The sequence below is a fragment of the Contarinia nasturtii genome, unplaced genomic scaffold (assembly GCF_009176525.2).
Source record: "Contarinia nasturtii isolate CC-2019 unplaced genomic scaffold, AAFC_CNas_1.1 Cnas_scaffold_129, whole genome shotgun sequence".
Lineage (NCBI taxonomy): Eukaryota > Metazoa > Arthropoda > Insecta > Diptera > Cecidomyiidae > Contarinia > Contarinia nasturtii.
In genome coordinates, this window is record NW_022197486.1 from 9,475,497 (window position 1) to 9,497,228 (window position 21,732).

The following is a 21,732-nucleotide window of genomic DNA, read 5'->3' on the forward strand; positions in this document are numbered from 1 at the left end:
TGCATTATCTAATGAAAATTCAAACTACAAATGACTGTTATAACATCCGAGTATCATTTACGGACCGTAGGAATGGAAGCTTCTAGAGTTAAGTTCATTCGAATAAAGTGGATGAGTGAAAATGCTTTTGAGTGAAGGTTTTGGTTTATTGCATTCGTAATGAAATTCGTAATTGTCCCTTTAAGGCAATCAAAATCAAATCAAATGAACATGCAATTTATGCCAAACCATTTTACTCATATTTCCAAGTTATTTCTCAAAGGCGAATGTTTTGACTGTTATGTTTTTTGCAACCCACTTTCTCTCTCTACCTCCAAATGCCAGCCTATTTATCAAAAACATATGAGCTTTTACAGCAATCGTCAAAAGGTAAAGGCAACGGACATTTCTAAAACATTATTTGACGATTGTACGGAAACAAAGTGAAGCGCAAACTTGACGCTTTTATGTGTACATTTGTTTCGGCATATTTAAAAGATTCTCTAGCAAAACAGAGCCTCAAAATACATGCATTCGAAGTGAATTGTTAAGAGTTATGACAAGTCGGTCAAAGCAAATAAAGTCCAAAAATGACATTTAATATTATTGAGAGACTTTTGATATTACTTTGATCTCGTCAAAATCATACATATATGCCTCGAACAAAAGACTCAAGATTGTGTGTTTACAAGACGAACTTTCTGTCGGGGACTTATTCATAGCAGCATTTGAAATGCGTTTATTATAGTCCATCAAGTAAATGTGAGTGCGTCGGTTAAGTTTTTGTTAAGTCGTTTCCAATATGTATCCAATGAACCATGAACACTTCAACAGCATCGAAACACGCAAGCACTTAAACGATAACATATTCGACAAGGGTGATGATTTCTCCTTCTCTTTATTCCGTTTTTTTTTTCGCACTCGTCCATTTTGCTTCGATAAATAAATAACATAGACAGCATTTGTCCATGAATAAGAATAATCTGGTTAAATTTGAATTTGATAAATTCGAATCGAAGACGCAGAAAAGCTTCATTTTCATCGAAACACTTTATCAATTTGCATTCACATTAAAGGAGATTACACAAATGCATTTGAATTGAGTCCGTGCGCCGAACTGTGCATCGCCCCATTTTTCAATACACTGAATTGAAGAGTGAAACAAACAAATCACGATGATTCAATGTAATAATATACCCAACAAATCGCCCAAAGGATCCATTATATCATCGTAATTATCGAAAACTTCATGCGGAAAATTTCCATTGATACGTATTTAATAAAAATAAAAGCGCTTTAGTGCCGTGTTAAATGTCTATATTTCTTCTCCGGTTAATGGCCATCCGTAAACGCGTGCAGACTCCGGTGAACTGCTTTACAAATACACATGAATATATCTCCACACAATCATGCTGTGTGTGTGTGTTTGTGTTTGTCGGAATTTTGGGACGGCAACATCAGCACATGATGAACGCAGTAAATTTTGGTTTTGATACAGCAACACCAAACAGTAATAACAATAAAAAAAAGAAGTGGCACGAAATACTTGAAACATTCAACGTTCGAAACGCCGTTAAATGCTCCCTATTTTATTCTTTTTGTTCCATTTTCGACTCAAGATGTGCTCAATACAGCTATTTTTGTTTTCGATGCTACTGATTTGGCCGTTCATTGTTGTTACACGCGTTTTATGATTATTGAATATTTTCCGAATCAATGGAATCATTTCGTGCGAATCGTTTTTGCCACATTTGCGCTTCAAGTATAGTTGATAGGTTTTCATTTGGAAAAGTCGAAAGCCAAAAGCTCATCATTGACAAGCTGGCTGCTGCTTAGCTTGTCACTCACGAATCGACCTCATCTGTTAGTGTTTGACTGAGAATTGGCATGTTTAACCTCATGTATGGATTAGTTTGGTTTGCATTAGTTTGGCCATGTGGATCAATATTTGGTTTTCTTTCTCATTTTCGAATACGTGTAAACTTGCGATGTCTCTTCAACTTTGAAAGTTATTAGTTTTTCAACGAGAAACGATACTTTCAACGGAATTGAACCAGTTTACTTTTAATTGTTTGCAAGCATGGCCATATTTGGGATCATTTCATTTTATATTTATTATTTTAATGGTGAAATTGGTTTAGTTCTCTCTGTGTGTATGTTTTTCTCATAATCAATCGCATTTTTATATTTACTTTACTGCAATACGACAATTTCTTTTTAATAAAACCGGCTGCATACTCGATTTGTTTTCAAATCAATTTCACTTTCATTCAAAACGAGATTAAAATGCCAATTTAAGAGTACTTTTATTCTTAACGAAAAGAAAATGAAAGAGGCCAAATCGACTGGGACGTAATCATGATACAAATACACGTACATGCCTATCGTACAAACTTAATTTTAGCGTCTGAACGTAATCTTTACCATATTTTATGGTTGTTTATTTGAAAGATGCGTTTAAAGTATTCGGGCGATTGCTACCATAGACGATGAAGTGCTCTCATCGGAAAACCATAATCATAAGTCAAGGCTCCTTTTACCGGTCCAAAAGATTTTGTATTACATTTTTTTTTCGTCGTCTTCTTTGCACCACTTGTGTGATACAAGCATATTTGGGCATTACGAAAGAAAACAATGCGAACAACATTATAAATGATGATGACTTTATTTGCGACGTATATTTTTGTCGTTGCGTTGCTTTGCTCAATGATCGAAATGAATATTGAACTAAGAAGATTCCTTATCAAAATAGACGGCGACGACGTTGGTCGTCGTCATCGTCATTGTCATCATAATCATCTTGGTCGCTCCTAAGCTCTGGTGCTGGCTAAATCACTCTCCTTAGCTTTATTTCATCATGTTGATTTTGTGATTGGTATGAACAAATGTGGATGGCTTCGATGAAAATGTGTGTAGGGTCCGTGCCACAATGCCAACAAAAGCTGTTGTTGATGGTTGGCAAAGTGCTAATGTGGTTATGGTGCATATAGAGCAGGAGAAAGAGAGAGAGCGAGAGAGTGAGAGAACTCAAGTCATAGTTATCTGACATCTGTATGTTGATTATTACCATTTGAATGCTGAACCATATTTTAGTCGATTGTTTTGTCACCCGCATAACATGCTTCAACGATATATTCTGACGTAGTGGGAACACGTTTTCACCATCGTCGATTTCACTTCGTGAATTATAAGCACCAGCATTAGCACATTCACACACTAACCATCAAGCCATTTATTAATATGATGAGAGTGAGGCGGTGAGAAAGAGAGAGAGTGATCATGAGCGTGGGCGAAAGGCTAGAGAATCAGCGTGTGCATTAGACCAAACGAGAATGGACGAAAGACAGGCCATTTCTCATTTTTCATGGTTACCGTTATATCGTGTACAAAAATATTAAACCACGAACCATTTCGTGCATTTTGTTATGCGATATGTTAAAAAAAACATCAACAACAACCAACACCACTAGCATAATAGTATAAAAACCTGACGATGAGCAGAACTTGGTGATTATTCATACGAAATGACTTCTAAACACCAACATAATTTGAAATGAACGTGAACTTAGGCAGAAAAAAAATGTTCATGCATTTTTTTTTTCAACCACTGACCAACATTCTTCTTCGCACTTCGGCCAATGCTTTTGTATTTTGACTATGAATATACAAACACTAGATATACTGGTTTTTTTAAAGGCAAAATTGTTGATTCAACTTTATGAAATCATTTAGAGCGTATGGGCTGGACTCGTCACACAATCGTCTTTTTTTATTACGGTTTATCAAAGCATAAAAATTGCTACTGAAAGCACACTGCAAAGTGAAGCGATTTTTTTTTTCTGTTCCTTTCACCATCATATAAACACATCAAAAATATTATCTCGCTGATATCGTATATGGTTGAGGCTGGCTGCACTTGTCAGCATTTGACGATTTCAACAGATGTTTTGTGTTGATCGATTGAGCTGTGTGTCCCAAACAAAATTCTTTTATCCAACCACAAAATATGGAACGTGATACATTTCATTTAAAGCAAATTCATTTGGAGAAATCAAATGTGGAATATTTTTGATAAAAACGGTCGGATCGTCTATTCTACCAGACAAACGAAATGTAAAAAAAGCGACACGAAGTTTGTTATTCACCAGATTCTTTGTACCGGCAAAAGTCAAGTGAGACAATGACTAACCTTGAACATTTGAATGATTGGTTTATTATTTTTGGAGAAATGAGCACGTTCAACATAAAGACCAGTCATGATTTATGTACTCATTTACCGTTATTTTTATTCAATGCGAACGGATTCACTGATATAAATACATTTTGAGTTGATTTGTTCCATTCAACATATACATATATATTTTATGGTCATTTGCCTTTTTTCAATTGGGTAAACCACACTCAATTAAATTGTTAAATTAAAACAAACAAATCGGTTTTTGTGGATTCAATGACGAATTTTTTACTAACACTTGAAATTCATTTTCGGCTCGAATATTCAAATGCTAAACATTATATTGCGACAAAGCAATAGCTTTGCTATCATCGATCTGTCGAAACTTTAATTTACACAGTTTAGTAAAGTTCACAATTTTCTCGTTAACAATTCAAAGAATCTATGACGAACGATAAAAAAAGAGGCCATACAAGAGATGCGGTTATAAAGTTCAATTTTAACATGAATGTTGCTCGTAGCGTAGAGTTGTTCTGAACATTTTTGTCGATCGTAATTGCATGAATCGATTGAAGAAGCTGTTTTTCCACCAAAGAGTCTGTCGTTTCGTAGAAAATTCGGTACGCACGAATTCATGTGCGGTTCAATGGGTAACAACTGACGGAATTAAAAAAAGATGAAACAACATAAATGGAAAAAAAAGCGCACACTGAAAACCAAAATCGACCACACTCGATTTCCTAGCGCAAAATAACAATGCAAGGCATACATGCTGCCGTCGATACATCGTGTACCAATCATCAAACATAGGGAGTAAGTCGGGTCGTTATTTCGATATAAAATTCTATACAATCCGGCATTTTGGTGGCACATAAAACGCACCAAAACAGTATGTGTGTGTCTGTGTGTGTTTGTAGTGGAGAATCAGCCATGCAAAAAGTGGTGTGTGACATTTTGAAACGGTAGTAAATTTTCGCCTTTGTTTGATTTTTTTTGGTGGATAATTCTATTTTTTATGGTGTCGTTTCTCGATTGTATGTGATTTGGACTTGATGGTGCAATTGGATAGCAACGTTAAATCATTAACACAATATGTACAACGGTCCCAATGGCAGCTAGTGACTTTGAGAAGTCTTTGGTTCCAATATATGTATTTTACACGAAAGAAGCACAACGAGAAAGAACACCATAGCAAACAAACAAACAAAAAAAGATTGACGTAATATTGGCGAAAGCGGGCATTAGAGATGGCATCCGAGAGAGAGAGAAGGAGAATGCCACATATATGCTTCCATATTCGCGATGGCACACACATCAGGCGGCTGAATCAGCTCAGGGAGCTTACGTCAGGCGCTGAAATGGAGTGAAAATAATAGAAGTGATTGAAGCAATGTAAGTGTTTTTATAATCATAACAATCACTTAAATTTTTTTCATTGCATTTCAGAGCCTGGCGTTAAAAATTTCAGCTGCCTGAAAATATCTCAGTTTAATGTCTATTACACACACACACATGCTCGCACAGTATTTGGTTCAAGAGATTATGTAGTGCTAGCATAAAAAAGCGCATTTTATTTACTTTTATACGATCGTTTCACATTTACGGCTCGCACACAACACAAGTGATTACATTTACTTGTTTAATCAACAAAATATACACTCTTTATTGGAGTGAAGCAGTCAACGTTCTCAACTCAATTTAGAAATCTGCAATGTTGTCAATTGTATGTGTGTGTGTGAGAGAGAGAGTGAATGTGTGCTTGCAATTTAACCCAGCGCGACAATGAACAATCTGCTTTCTCGCCTTGTGCTTTTAAGCAAATTTTTTTCGACATTCGAATGAGAAAAAAAGTGAAGCGAATACAATACGATCCATAAACAAGACAACAACACTCAATTGGTTACCAGATGGATTGAGAACTACAGGCTAACACGTCTGTTTTTTTTTCCGCAGCTGCACATTGCAATGATGAATTAATACGACAAATGAAAACTGTAAATAAAACGTAAGTGTGTTCTATCTATAAATCAAAGAAGCGCATAAAGCACGTAGAAAACAATGCAATGAAATGAGAAATAAAATGACGAAAACAAAAGCGCCAAAAAGTGTATTTGATTTTCTCTCGCTTTTGTCGTGTGAATATGTTTATGTGTGTGTGTGATTGCTTCGTTCGCTCGTTTTTACATGCACTTCATCACATTTACGTCGGTAAATTTGTACGCGGTAACACGTTTTCGCTTCTCGCTTTTTTTCAACTTTTATTTTTATTTTTAATTTCATTTACGATATAGTCCACATTTCTCCAATCTCAGCAGAAAGAGTACTTAATGAAATGAGTGAAATTAGCTTAGATAAATACACTTGAAATGGTGCAGCTCAGCTGTTTTATTGCATCAATAAAGGTAAATCTAAATTCATTTTCTCTCTTTTTTTCTCTCAACATAATTTATCTTATACTTTTTATAGTTCACAAATTTTATGGATCGTTCTTCGTCTTGTTGTTGTTCTTCGCATCATGATGTATCTTGACGTGAGAAGTTAAAAATTGTCTACAGTGTTTTATATTAAAAATATATATATAATAATAACTCGTTTTTGATTTGAGATAAAGAATGTACGACGATTGGTGCATGATTTCAATGATACAATTTTTTTTTCGTTCGTGTATTCCGTTCATAACATCAAATTTGATGCCAAGGAAACGTTTGAAAAATGGCTTGAATCCAAAATTAAATTTATTTGAGTTTCAATCTATCGGCGTACAATTTTTTTTTGTCATCTTTTAATGTCTCGCTTCAGATTGCATGCCCAACGGCAATTCTCTTTTAACAAATTTATATTTGCTATGCACAGTACAGCATCTCTTCGAATACACAAAAACGACAGGCACATGACATGGGCAAAATAACACGCATCAGCATTTCTTTATTGACCTGCTGTTCTCTCTGTCGCTCTCGCTCTCTCTCTCTCTCTCTGTCTAAATACACACGATATCTATCCTCTTCTAGGAAAATGCTCATAAAATGCAATTACAGCGCTTCTCGTTCGAATTCATTGTCTTTTAGTTTGTGGCATGCATTTTCGCGATTTTCGAACTGCATATGTATCGTACGATACAGTACGTACCTCTTCAATGGACCAAAAGTATACACTGTCAAGAAATGACAATTTTCCAAGGTATTATTATTATTAGAACCGAACATGACATGACGCAAGGGCATTTTTCCACTCATTCCATAAAATTCACTAACTGCGTTCGCCTTTAACTATATATATCGCTGAGCTGATTCTCGAAATCACCAACTGATGTCAAGTCAATCCCGATATTTATGCTTATATTTTAAAGTAAATAATAAAACGGAACTATCGTCTCCGATTGTTCGTTACAATGTGAATAATAGTGGCAGCAGAAACAATCTGTTAAACAAGCCAGATAGCAAGTGTGCTCGTCGCAATTCACAATTGTCAAACCGATTCAGGATGCTGTGAATCTGTTGTTCTCTGTTTTCTGTCATTCGCATTTAATTTCTCGTTCGTTCGCTCACTCGCTTACGAGATTGCATGCATTTTAAGCTATGCACAATTGTGTTTTACATAAAATTATGTCTCATAAAATGTCTTGAATTGAAGTGAAAGTTGCAAATACAGCTTAAGTTGTATACATTCCGTCGAACCTGTTTCAATTCATACGCATTAAAATGTACATGCTTTTGTTGTTGTTATTATTGTTCATTTGTATGATATTGTTTTCATGGCTGTAGGTGTAGTTTGCTTGTTTGCCACTCCAACATGAAAAACAGAACAAAAAAAATATACGACAGATTGTACATAACTAAGAATAACTTTTCTGCAATGGCATTTCTCACAAACATATCACACCACCGACTGAAAAAAAAAAATGTGACAATTCTATTCGGAAGTAAAAAAAGGACCATTTCATGCTACGAAACAGTTTTTCGCAATTTTTTGAGCGGCGATTTATGAATAAATTTTCGGCGATTACAATCCTTTTGTACGCGATAACGACATGCTTTTGCGGAAGTATACAGAAAAACAAATAATAACTCTTTCTGTTTTTCATTCCAGATTGCAAGTGTTTTAGTGCCACAGAACGGCTGTTGCATTATTCTATATTGATTTTTATGTACTTACTCAGTCGTGATAATTTGAATGCATCCGCAGTATTGATTACATCCACAAATGTGAGTAATTCAAATCGTCGTGTTGTAACATTCATATTATGATTTTGCATTGCAAATTTGAATGCCGATTGAACCTCACCGGTACCTTGTTCGAATATAGCACCTGCAAAAGAAAAAGAAGAGAAAAAAAAATTCATTTTACTTGATGAAAACCACGAAAAAAATGCTTTTAAATATAAAAACGGTTTTAAAATTAATTATATGGATGTTTTCATATCAGGTTTTGTGCTAGATACACTTGGAAATGAAAAAATATATTTGGAAATAGAAAAAAACGTGCCAGTTGGTTTGAATATCTCGTTTTAACATTAAAAAAAACACAAATTAAATATTTTTCCATATTTTTACTTTCGAAATAATGAATGAAATACAGTGAAAGTCTGAACTTTTCAAAGTAGAAAAGCTCTCAGCATTTCGAAGATTTCTTGAAACTATCCACATTAATTCAGCCAAGTTAATCTAACCATCGAAAATCAACTTTGGTAAGTTGAAGAAAGTAAATTCCATTAGTTTTCCAACTTGTGGATCAATTTGAAATTAATCAAACAATGTCACTGCAGTATGAGGTCTGATAAAATTGATCTGATTTTTTCTATAAATACAAATCTCCACCATTCAAACTATTTTTTTTTTAAAACGTGATACACTTGAAATTGTGGTACATACATTTCTATTTTTGTAAAAGTTTCTTGAAGTATGAAAGTACAGGTGTGATTTTGCATTTTATAGAAATTGCATGCGCTTCTATTACGTTCAACTGTATTTGTATTGAGAAAAAAAAGTGCAATATCTTATTAGCAACATTATCACGTAATTAGAAACTGTATCATAAGCAATAGAAAAAAGAAATCTACAACTATTTTTTATCACTTTCATTTCAATCTGTTAAAGTTAAGTTGTTGATTATCAAGATATGGTTTTTACTACTGATTTGCAACGGAAACCATAACAATGTTTCTATATAAGAAAAGTATTGGAGAAGTAACCATATTGCTTGTTTGAATTCAGAAAACTCAAAAGCACCACCGCATTACTTTGATGACGAATGAAGACATACAAATGAGTGCACAAAGCATTTCCGCTTTGATACGACAAGGAAAAAAGCACCAGGATACATGCGATCTGATGAAAAGGAAGTAGACATTTTTTTACTGTCGCGTGTATTGTGTTAATTTTAATTTTAACAAATGGTGTTAATTTTGTTTGTGCACCACTTTCTGAATAGGTGTTTGTATGTGTGTTTGACTGAGAGTGTGTCGACGGCAAAATATGCAAGAAACCAGGATGCAAGGAGTAAACAATTATGTCAGAAACAGTACTAAGCGCACTGATCACATGTATAGAAAACAACATCAACTGGGATTGGGTTAAGAAATTATACTTGAAATGCGGTCGCATTTGATCGCAATTCTATTATCTCAAAATGAACAATTATATTTCATTGATATGTGCTAGAAAACAACGCATTCATCGTAAATAGGCATGCTGAGCACTCACTGTTTGCTATTTGGTTGTTTGCACAAACAAAATGTATACTAACAAACGCACTCACACATACAACAAAACGTGGCATCCCGCTGTGGGTTTTCGTGCCAACGAAATTCAAATATCCGTATATATGGTTTTAAATAGTATTGTATATTAGCCGTGCAAGTATTTCGAATGCTCGGTCTGACGTTAAAAAACATGAAAAAAAAGAAGAACGAAAACAACTCATGAATTATTGTTACTTTTAAATGTGAATTATGTGCAAGGTGTTTTCAAACACGGGAACTATGAACGTGTGCGATGATGTGCTTTCTTCGATTTTTTTTTACTTTAACTTTTTTTTTCGTTTACTTTAGCTACTTTTTGTGAGCCATTCTAATTTCTGTGTACGCTTCTGGTTTGAAGATTGTGAACTTTGTCGGCTTCTTTTGACGCTTGAATTGGAAGCAGTGAGTGCTTTTAAGCAAAAGTGGATATTATTTACATGCATATGTTAATGTTGGAAGAAAGACTTGCTGTTTGTTTTCCGCTATGGATAACAGATACATTGGAGGAAAAAAATATATATATATCGTAATCTTCCCAGTTTCGTGTATGCTCTAGTTTCTATGCAGTTTTCCCGTTCGGTTGTTTGGTCTGTTTTCCGATGATGAAAACTTTTTTCGACAACGATATTCTTCGGCATCTGTTTTACTTTCTACAAGGAGAGATTGATGGTTCATACGTACACTGCATACGGTTGAGTGTGTGTTCATGTGGTAGAAAACCAAAACTTAAATTCAAACTCATTTCATATTAATAAATATGTGATACATTTGTGATGCAAACGCATGTGTGCTCAAAACTATTTGCGGATCATTTTTGAATTCGGTTGATTTTTTTTTCTCGCAAAACTGTGGATTTTGCTAGGGGTTAAAAAAAATGTTAGCTTTGGTTTTTTTCGTAATCAGATACTACTAACTTTCATAACGATCGAATGAAAAAAATGTACTCTGATCTTGGAACTTCGAATTGATTGAACAAAACGGCTGACACCATTGAATGTCTCGAGTCCGAATTAAGTAAGATCGGTTGCAAAATTGATTGTCTGGATCAGCGTAAACAACTAGGAGAATTGATTCAAAAAAAGTCGGTGACTCCATAGACTTTTTGCAATTTCAAACAATTTACAAAAAATTGGATATGAAAATATGGGCGAAAAGCTAAGTGCTTCCTTGATTTATGACATAAAAAATGGGTTAATAACGTGTTTTTTCCTTTTAGTTTTGGTCATATCAATGTAACCGTCTCCACTAATTTGTTTTCCAACATTTCTAAGATATCTTTCCAATAAGTCATTAATGAAGAATTTCTGTCGAGAAACACCGATTCGGAAAAAGAGCACATATGAATCGTTGCGGCGAAACAGTAGCTCTTATTTTTCTCCAAATAATACTGCAACATGAAGTTTTTTTCACACGGTTTATTTGTTGTAATACAACAAATAAACTATTCATAAAAAACTTTATGTTGCAGTATTATTTGGAGAAAAATAAGAGCTACTCTTTCGCCGCAACGATTCATATATTTCTTTTATTCCCCAGCCTGTAGTACGGAATTGCGGAGGGCATAGATAGAATTGTTGTGTGCGCTTTTCGTATACTTGCACGCACTGTTCGTATCCCACACCATACTTCATACGTTGCATATGAACTCAAAAAACGTCGATAATATCAAAGTTCTATAAAAAATGCGACTCTGTTTCAATTTTATATTTACGCATATTCAAATAGGAAGTGATGTTCAATTCAACCTTGTTCGTGAGTATTAATAAAAAGGCATAACAATGTTTCTTTTAAAAAGTGGGATCTTTTGACTTATCGACGATAATTTCCGGAAATATTACGAAAATTCAATAAACTCCCGCAATGTAGAAAAGTCGAAAATTTGGTGCGCTGTGAATGGATGTGCGTGATTTGCAAGTCAACATGTCATTTAAATCCGTTTTAAAATTAATTTTTATAATGAAATTAATGGAATCGCATTACTTCTCATGCCGTCGTTCTTCATCACTCTTTCATTTTAAACGATTTTAAATTAATAAAAGCACCAATCCAGTGTTCAGTGAGAGAAGTGCTCTTGTCAGTGCTGATGGAGATGAAGATGAGTTTTGTCGGATTCTGAATTTCAACTTACTGTTAAACACACTGAAGTTCAAAGTGTGAAACAATTTTTTTTTTTTCATAGCCAAATGGATTTTACAAAATGGCCAAACGACGAATTCATCGCTCTGTAGAGCTGTTTATTTCTTTCTTTTTATTTTTCGACAAATTTTCGCGCATGTACATCGTTTTATCGTCTTCACACCACTGACAGACAATTGCGTCTGTTATTTGCGACATTTAAATTAATAAATCTGTTGCTAGCTAAACGGAACTGACAAATACCAAATCTAACGTCAACATAAAACACGATACAATATAAATTACGCAACATAGTTTTGAGAATGCCGAAAATAGATAGATCGAAAATAAAAGGATATGTACATGCAGTCAAGACAATCACGGCGCTCTGTTAATGTATGTCTCCATCACTTTCTTTTTATTTCTTTTTATTTCGTACTTGTGCATTACTATCCGAAAATCAAGAATACCATTAGACTATAGCTAATGAATTTAATATACCATGCACAACGGTATCAGCAACGAAAGCAGCTGACATTTATATTCTGTTGCCGACGAAAATCAATTTAAATAGAACTGAGTGGAATCAGAGAGAGACGGAGAGAGAGAGAGGAACAGAGGAAAATAGAGGACGTCAAAGTAGCCCGACGTGAAAAGAAAAACGACATCTTAATATCCGTTTTCTCCTTCAGGGCTTGAATATCACCGAATTGTTCAATTCAAATTGCCACTCGTCCAATCCATCATCGACGAAAGTTGAATGGGCAAACTTATATACACTTTACGTTCGCATCAATGTCGCAACGCATCGCATCAAATGAAAGCATATTTTGCAAAATGTACAGAATCGAAAAAAATGTACGTAACTGATTGCTTTGTCAAAAGCTTCGACACGATTTGATTTTATTGATTTGATCAGAACAGCATTGACCATTTTGCATTCAAAATCAACTTTTTTATTTTAAATAAAAATATGTAGAAGAAAAATCATTAAATTTAAATGAGAATGACAGTTTGAAGTCACAAGAACTTCCCTTTTATAATGTCTTAGTCCTAATAATTTATGTGCATGCCACAACCAAAAATGCGGATAAGCATCACATTCACATTCAATATTTATATATAAACATATATATTTCTTGGTGTGACAATTTTAATTGGAAATGCATGAAGTGAAGGTATTCATATTTACCGCTTTTGATTGCACTCTTTGAAATAATTGAAAAAAGAATCGTTTTATTAAAAAAAATAATGCCGGCATGCTATGGATGTCACAATCATTTAATTTTTTTTTTGATAAAAATTATGCATAGCGAAAAGATAGAGACGTGTTTCGGTTTGGAAAAGCTGTTTTTAATTTGGTTGATTTTCAAACTGAAAGTGATGCCTTAAGGAGCAATCCAATTGTCCAAGAAAACTCGAAAAAGGTTCGTAATCCGCATTAATGTGGACAATTTGGTGAGATTTGGTGTGTGTGTGTGTGTGTCGTTCAGCGAACGAAACAAAAATAATTAAAATATGCTATGAAGTGTGACATTTGCAGAGGTGCTAAATTAAAAGTTGAAAATTGGTGTCACCTCTTCTCTAGATGTCATCGAGAAAATTAATAAGAAAATGCGTATAAATTCAAGTTTAAATGATGGGAATTGATGCTGAGTGTGTAGAGAAGCTGGCGCACGCTGTTGCCTTTGAGAGCACCTGAAAATCTGTTTATGAACAATATTTGTGGATGAATTTTGTCGTCTGTGGTTAATGTGCATCGATGGCAGTGGCAACGTCAGTCGCAGTAGTAAAAATGAATTATCAAGCTTAATGAGCATCACGTTACCTGAACAAAGTCAATTTCGTACTCAATTCACACTTTGGATATCTATGAACGCAAAACAAAGCAAAAAAAAAAAAAAACAAACGAAAGAATATGGAAATAAATCTCGAAAAGTGAAACGAAAACAAGTGGAAATGGGGGACAGAGGAATGGGTGAGAAACAGAGACAAAACGCCAAAATAATAATAGCAACAAAACGACGGTAAATCCAAAATCGTGGTAATTGAGCGTGATTTACGGTTTGAAATGAAGTTAATACAAAAGCCTCGAAATATGCGATGCAGAATGTTGATTATTATTATTATGATGATTATGATGATGACGAGAAACGATGGCGATGATGATCATAGCCAATGTTCATTTTGTGTCTGTATCTGTCTCACTCTCATTCTCTCCGTTCTCAATTTCAGTATGGGTTAATTTTACTGGTTCTCTCCCTTCTTGCAATTTGACAACCTGCCAAAGAGCGGTTCGTTTTTCATTGGCTTCGTCGTGTAATGGCACGAGTGCAAAAGGCAGTCACAAATGACAGACATAAATTAAACCATCACAAAATATTCTCGCTTATTAACAGAAATTAATTGAACTTTTGTCGTTTTATTTTCCATCCCATTCCCGTAGCGTATGAAAGCGAATGAGCTAATTTCAACGCAAAATACGAAAGAATATGGAACGCGATGCTTCTCATTTCCACTTTATCCATAACCCGTTGCCATCTTATTTCCTCAGCCTGGGCATTTTGAAGTCATGTACTTTGCATGAGAATTTAATCTAAATTGACACATGCAAAAACAATCAATGGACCGACGCAAATTGGTAACGATTTTTTTTTCTCTCTCTCTCCACATTTTTGTGTAATCTATACACAGCGCTTGACAGTGGTGCACAATGAGAAGAATAAAGACGATCAATTGAAGCCCCTCCGTTCACCTCTCATACTCCGCACAATGCCGAAAATGTTCAAGTTAAAATGAAATAAATTGCTATCTGTATATTGCAGAGCTTTAAACGACCGAAACGCTATAGAACGGAAATAAGCAGAGCAAGTGAGCGAACAAAATAAACAGCTAACAAATGATTAGCTGCAAATAAGTGAATGTAATTAAAATTAATCTAAAACATCTATGATGAATTGGTTGTTGTTTCTTACTTTCAAATAAATTGCGTTTTATTATTATTACGACGATGAACTTTTTGTGAACTTGGGATGCGGTTACCATTGGAGCGTAAAAGGCATACGATAATTGTTTCGTTACGAAAATTGATGCTTTGAAAAATGGACAGTGCTTATTGCAAAATATTCAACGACGTCAAATTGACAATCGCTTCTATTGACAATCTGACAACAAACAGAAGGCTCGTTCATTCGACGCAAATAGTGGGTATAAACATAAATGCAAACGGGGTCCGCGCACTGAACGTAAAGGGAAAATGCTTTTACTCGGATTTCGTCTAATTTTATTTGCTTCATGGCAGATTTACAAAACAGTAACAATCTCATTGAATCGAATGACAACAGCGATTTGCCATGGCACAACCACAATCCAACCGCACACAAAATAAACAAACAAACATAACGAAAAATCAATTATCACGCTTAATTTTTCACTTAAATAACCAAACATACAAAGTGGGAGAGAACGGAGAGTTAAAGCGTAAAAGAGATACTGTATTCTCGATTTTTCGATTGAATTGAAATAAAAAATGTCCATACATTCATTGCAAGCAGACCATTTCATTTGTAATAATAATATAAATTGTTTGTACGTCAATGCAGGGACTTAACAAATTCAAGACATCTAGATATTGGCCTCATGTTTCAGTCCCGGTTCGATGGATACAAAACTTTCTATAATTTCTCAACAATGAATAAATACAGAGCGATGGACACTGTGCAAGCGCACACATTTATGATGTCAAGTTTTCGGTTGGCAGACCAAACTTATAATTTTTCTTTGTTGTTTGCACAACACTTTTTGCTTTTAATTAAGTTCACCTAAACGAGTCGCACTTAATCGAATGTACAAGATGATGATTGTTTGTGTTTTTGACGGCTATTACATCTTCTACACTGTTGGCATTATGAAGACCAAGTTTCCGCTACACATATACACACAAAATGCATGTATGTCCAATTGATGAAAGTCAATTGACAGATGTTGGCCATTTCAAGATTTTCTCAGTCCACTTCGGATGTTGGACAAAAATTAGAGCATTCAAAGCAACACATTTGCTGAGTAATAACAGCATAATATGAACACTGTTTCAAACAAATTTTCATTTGCTTGCATTCCGTTTTGAAAGTGGTCAGTAGCAGCAGCAGCAGCAGCAGAACATGTGTGTTTGTAAGATTGCAGGAATCTAACATCATTTTATGTGGCAGCAGGCAAAATCATTTGATGAGCTCTACAGTCAAACCACCTTGAATTAAACGAAATTGTAATTACATCAAACGATCTTCGTGACTCGATATATTTAGTCCAAGTGTTGAATAATAATTCGTTTGCAAAAACGTTCAACAGCCATTTTGTTGGCTAGATGTTTGAACAAAACCATTTTGATTCCGAAAATGAATGGATAACTGGCGGAAAATCGACTAGATGCTTTGAAAGTACATTTTCTCTATCAGATGTCAGCTGACGTTTTATTCATTCTGAAGATTCATCCATTTTCTATTTTCATAGTTTGTTTTCATTACATTTTTCTTTGTTGTTACAAGGAAAACACTAATGGCATAATGTGTGTGTGTGTGTGCATAAAGGAATTGAATTGTGAATGTGCCACAAAGCACAATGCACATGATGTCGACAGAGAGAGAGAGAGATCTTATTGGCTGCTTGCCTCCTTGGGACTGTACATTATATTTGTATGTGATACAAAACTCGGGCAAAGTAGAGCATAGCAAAGGGCCGAAAAAAAATCGACGACAATATTTTTTTTCTTCAGCTTTGTATTTCGTTTTGTTTTTGGCTTTCTTTCGACAGGGAAATGTGAGCAAAAGAGATGGAAAGTGTGGAAGCGAAAATAGATGCTAGAGCAAAAAGAGTGATTAATGAGACATCCTTTGCGTATTTATATGTACATTTTTGTGATTTTATATTTTTCGTAATACATTCTGGCCCGATTTGGATGCGAGCTGAATTATCCCTGTTGATGACTACAGCATTGCGCCCGTTAAAAACCAACAACAACGACGAGAAAAACAGTTGAAAGCGAAAAAAAAATAGAGAGCAGCAGTTGAAAATAACACCGAATCCAAGATACAGAACACAAAATGAAAATGTGTGTGTGTGTTTACGTGCGAGGGGGAGACAAATAGAATGAGCGTATATGCATTTGGAACTACTGTGAATAGTGTGTCTTATTCGCTGTGAACGATTTTTATTGTTCATTTTGTTCGTTACTCATTTCTCTCTCACTCTCTCGTTTGTACTTTTTCAAGCTTGTTTTGCCAGAATGAGTTTTTCATTCTGCACACACACACACTGATGTTGTTCATCTGCTGATTTCGGTCGATTGTCTTTATGTGACTTTTACAATGTGTGTGATGACAACATTTTTACGATTGCGCTAACTAGCACAATCAGCAACAATGATTCACATTAGAATGCACAAATTCAAACGAACGTGTACGTTTGATAATTTAATTCACAATGCGCCATTGACACTTCCTTTTGATAGCTAAACGCAAGTGTTGAGAGTTGACGAGCGAGAAAAAGAAAATGAAATGCATAACGAAAAAACTGAAAAGTTATTTCGTCTTCTCTTTTTTTGGTTCAATAATTCTCGAAGCGGTGTTAGTCGTCTATCAGCACATTACTTGGGTCACTTTTTGAAGCCTCACCATCATTTTCAACGGGCATAATTTTCATGTATTTATCAGACAAATGTGCTTACTATATTGAATTGTTCCATTTTATTTGGACGTTTTCGTGGTGCTCTCTTGTGAGCGCTCAATCCAATTTTTTTTTATCAAAATCGTTTGGATTATTTGTGTCGTTCGATTTTGATATTTCTGTTCACATTTCGGTTGTTTTGCATTCGATTTTTGCAAATAACGTGTGATTCGTGAGAATGGATTACGATGCAAACAATGACCAGAAGCGAAAAAAGCGTCCATGTACTGAGATTTCATTGTTTTTATTACGTTATTTACGAGTAGCGTGCATATATCTAGTGGCGGCAATGTTGTCGTTGACTGTCGTTTATCGCAAATAATACTTTTATACATGTGTATTTAAAAAAAAAAGAAGAGAGAGAGAACCGTTGATAGAGCATGAGTTGAGAGCGTGTGGTATATCCATGGTCTCTATATCCATTATACGTACAGGCACACACAAATATAAACAAACGGAAAGGAACAAGAGAAAAGAAAGTCATTTACGGCAAATCCTCGTGGCATGACATAACAAATTACATTTTTCTTTATCTTGCAACCATTATTATTATATCGAAGAGAGAGAGTATGATACGAGACGGCTGTTCAACGTTTCACGATGTGCGACACTGAATGAGTGGATCGACGGAGTCGTTGTTTGTGCATCAACTATGGTGTCTCTCTAATTCGTTGAAGCGGGCTTGGTGGTGGAAGTGAAATTTGGAGAGAACGAGCACTAGGAATGGTGGTTGGTGTGTAATTTTCGTGTACGTTTGCCAAGATGGGCGGATAAGTGAATGCAACATCAGATCGAAACAAAGAAAGAAAGAATGAACGAACGAATGAACGAAAGAAAGAAATTAATGCCCTGTCGTTGAGTTTTTCAAGCTGACTTTTCTTGAATAAGCCATTTTGCGGGATTGAACGGGAGCACGAAAAGCATGCTGTGTACGTTCCATTTCATTTTGTTCCGTTGTATGGATGATGGTATTGTGATCGGGGTTTGGCCGCATCAATATACTCTTGATGCGCGTTACAGAGCAAGGCGTCTCGAAGGGAAACTCATCATTCGAATTTTCTGATTTGCTTGACGGCAAACAAAAACGAAATCTCCTCATTTGGTTCCAGTTTGTGTCATTAGTGTCATTCCAAATTATACACAAATTATAGAATTTAGCTTGATGAAGCTAATTCGATTTTCTCTAATGCTGATGTATTTTTCATTCGATGTTAATTAATAGCCTAAGACATTTACCATATACACTCGATGACTCTCTTACAGACTTCCATTCTCGGCACTTTCGTCGAGCTCACGTGTGTGTGTCAATGAACAGACGATAGAAAGAGAGATGGAAATTCATTGGTTAGATCTGGAGCAAAGTGAGAAGGCGGATTGGAAGTGAATGTTTGATTGAATAAAAGGTCCTCTATGCGTGTGTGAGAGAGTGAATGTGTTGATGAGACCCACAGTTTTGGTTGTTTGGCTTTATAAGGCTGAACAACAGGCGATATATACAATGACACTATTGACAAAAACAAAAATAAGAGACGCTGGTTATTTAATCTGGTTGAAAAGGTCACACAAGCATCCAAAGTTAAATCAGAAGATTTTGGTGGTTTTCGATTTGTGACTTCCTTTTATCGCGTATTTACCCATAGCGGAAACAATGCATATCCGCTTTAAATGCTATGCTCGTTACTATATCCCCCTCCATCTCAATCGCTCTCAAATACCAATGCTCATTCTGATTGATAACACACCACCATAGTCGCACTGACAAACATTTAAGTACATAAGAAGCTATAACTTGATCGAAATTCTCAATCAAAGACGTAACAATCATGTTTATATTTACTTACTCTATATTTTTACCTCCAGGGGTAAACCATTACCATTATTTTAGGCAATTTCTTGTGTACTGAGAATAGCTATCATTAATTTGAATTAATTATACTGACTATTCAATTACCACTAATCAAATATTTTAAAACTTTTTGAACAATAAATGATTTGTACCAATGATATGAATCATTATCAAGTGACTAAGTTTATTTCCCCTTGTTTAACCTAATTCGGCTACTTTTACGATGCACGCTATATCTTGTTCACTTTTGAAATCAATGTTGCCAAATCTTTGATTGCAATTATTTGAGTTTCAGCAAAGCGCGCTCAATTCTCATTTCATACACACACACACATTTTCCGAGATTATTTGAGTTTTATACAACAAATATATCAAATGCTCTTCCGTAGCTGAAATGTACTCTATGCTACGCTACGCTTTCCTACTTGTGCTGTGTGTTCAGTGCTCTTGCTACTACTGAATTATTGTAAAACTTTGAATGGCAAAATGTGTGATGGATTTTCATGTGTAGACATAGTTATTTGCTCATAAAATATAACGTGGAACGCGGAAATGTTATCAATTGGATTGTTAACTCAAAAAAGGTATCTAGCAAACTAAGTGGAAGATAGAAGTGACAAAACATCGATCGATTTGAATTTGCTCTTTTGATGCATGCAAATATACAAAAAAAAATCATATTAAAAGATTTACAAAACAAATATACATAAATAATAGATTCACAAAGATTAATTTCCATCGTTAAAAACATACTTTTCCACTGTTGATCTCATTTGAAGCATATGTGTCAATATAAAAAGAATATGCGATTAAATGCAAACTTTGACAAAATGACTGTAATGTTTCCATTTTTTACTTGCCATTCAGGAAATGTAACGAACTCAAACTATTCAGTTTTCAAAGCGTTTTGTTTTGAACGATGTTCATCCATCGACAGAGTATACGTATCCATCAATTGCTTTTAAAACAGTGGTCAATTCATTAATTTTTGATGTTTATATTTAAAAAAACCAATGAGCTCAGATTCTCAGAGTGGGGGGCGGCGGTTTTGATTTCACAAATTAATAGCAAAGAATACCACACTTGAAATTTTAATTTTTGTCTAGTGTAAACTTTAATATGTCGGATAAACGTTCTACTTCAATTACTGATTGGTGAAAGTAAATACGAAAAATTAAATAAATTCAAATTTTAAATGTCTTAGTAGTGATATGCCCCCTGATGATAGAGTAAATTGATAGTTTGAAGGTAAACATTTCGTTTTAACGATATACCAAAAGAAAAAGGGCCAAGTATATGCCAATTGAATGAATGATTTGAATTTGGGGCATATTTAGCATGTATACATACATGAATACTTGATAATTGTCTTTGATAATTGGCAAGTTGTAAATAGAAAACATTGTAAGAGTAATGGGATGTAGCGACAAAAAGTGAACAGAACATTGATACATTTGAACATCGGAAAACATTGTTGCCAAAACGTGTATTTGTTGCTTGACATGTTGTGCACACATTACACTGCACATAAACAACATCACAGCCAAACACTCGATTATGTGCCGAAGCACACACACAGAAGACAAGAATGACAAGAAGAATATTTACAAAACAAAATGTATGTGTGCGGAGATAAGGCGAGAATTTGGGTGGAAAATGCGCTGCATTACATGAGAGATCAAGGAATATGCAAACAGAATGAAACAGTATTTCACACAGCCGGTGTATATTTGTATGAGATTGGAGACTTTTTTTTGCGAATCTCGCTAATGAGCGCCATCTGATTTTAGTGTGAATTAGATGCAAAAACTGAATTTAATTCTGTAGCATTGAAATGAAAAAGTGAAAAAACAACAACAATAGCACGGCCACACAGAGCTGTACATCTATGCGTGCTGATGCATACATACACATATACGCTTTCTTCATTCTTTCATTCCATTGCTATACGTATCTCACTGGTCAACAGATCTATGTAGCCATGTTACTGTTGTTGTTTTTTTTCTCTTTTTCGATTCAATTCATTGTAACTAAATTGAGTTCAACTATGGAATACAAGATGGCACAGATGAGGGGAATTCGCATTTTGTCTCTTCATAGGCTTAGCCGGTTGATTTCACACAATAAAATCAAATTAAATCATCGATGTTTATCTTTTCA

General features: G+C 34.8%; 1 protein-coding gene across 1 annotated transcript in view; it reads right to left on the bottom strand.

Moving 5' to 3' along the window:
• The window catches only part of LOC116345691 (glutamate receptor 1-like), a 162,893-nt gene that overhangs the window by 75,396 nt on the left and 65,765 nt on the right, over positions 1 to 21,732 (bottom strand). Inside the window, exon 2 of the mRNA XM_031775299.1 lies at positions 8,306 to 8,458. Coding sequence (XP_031631159.1) covers positions 8,306 to 8,458 — 153 coding nt within the window. The remainder of the gene's footprint in view (positions 1 to 8,305; positions 8,459 to 21,732) is intronic.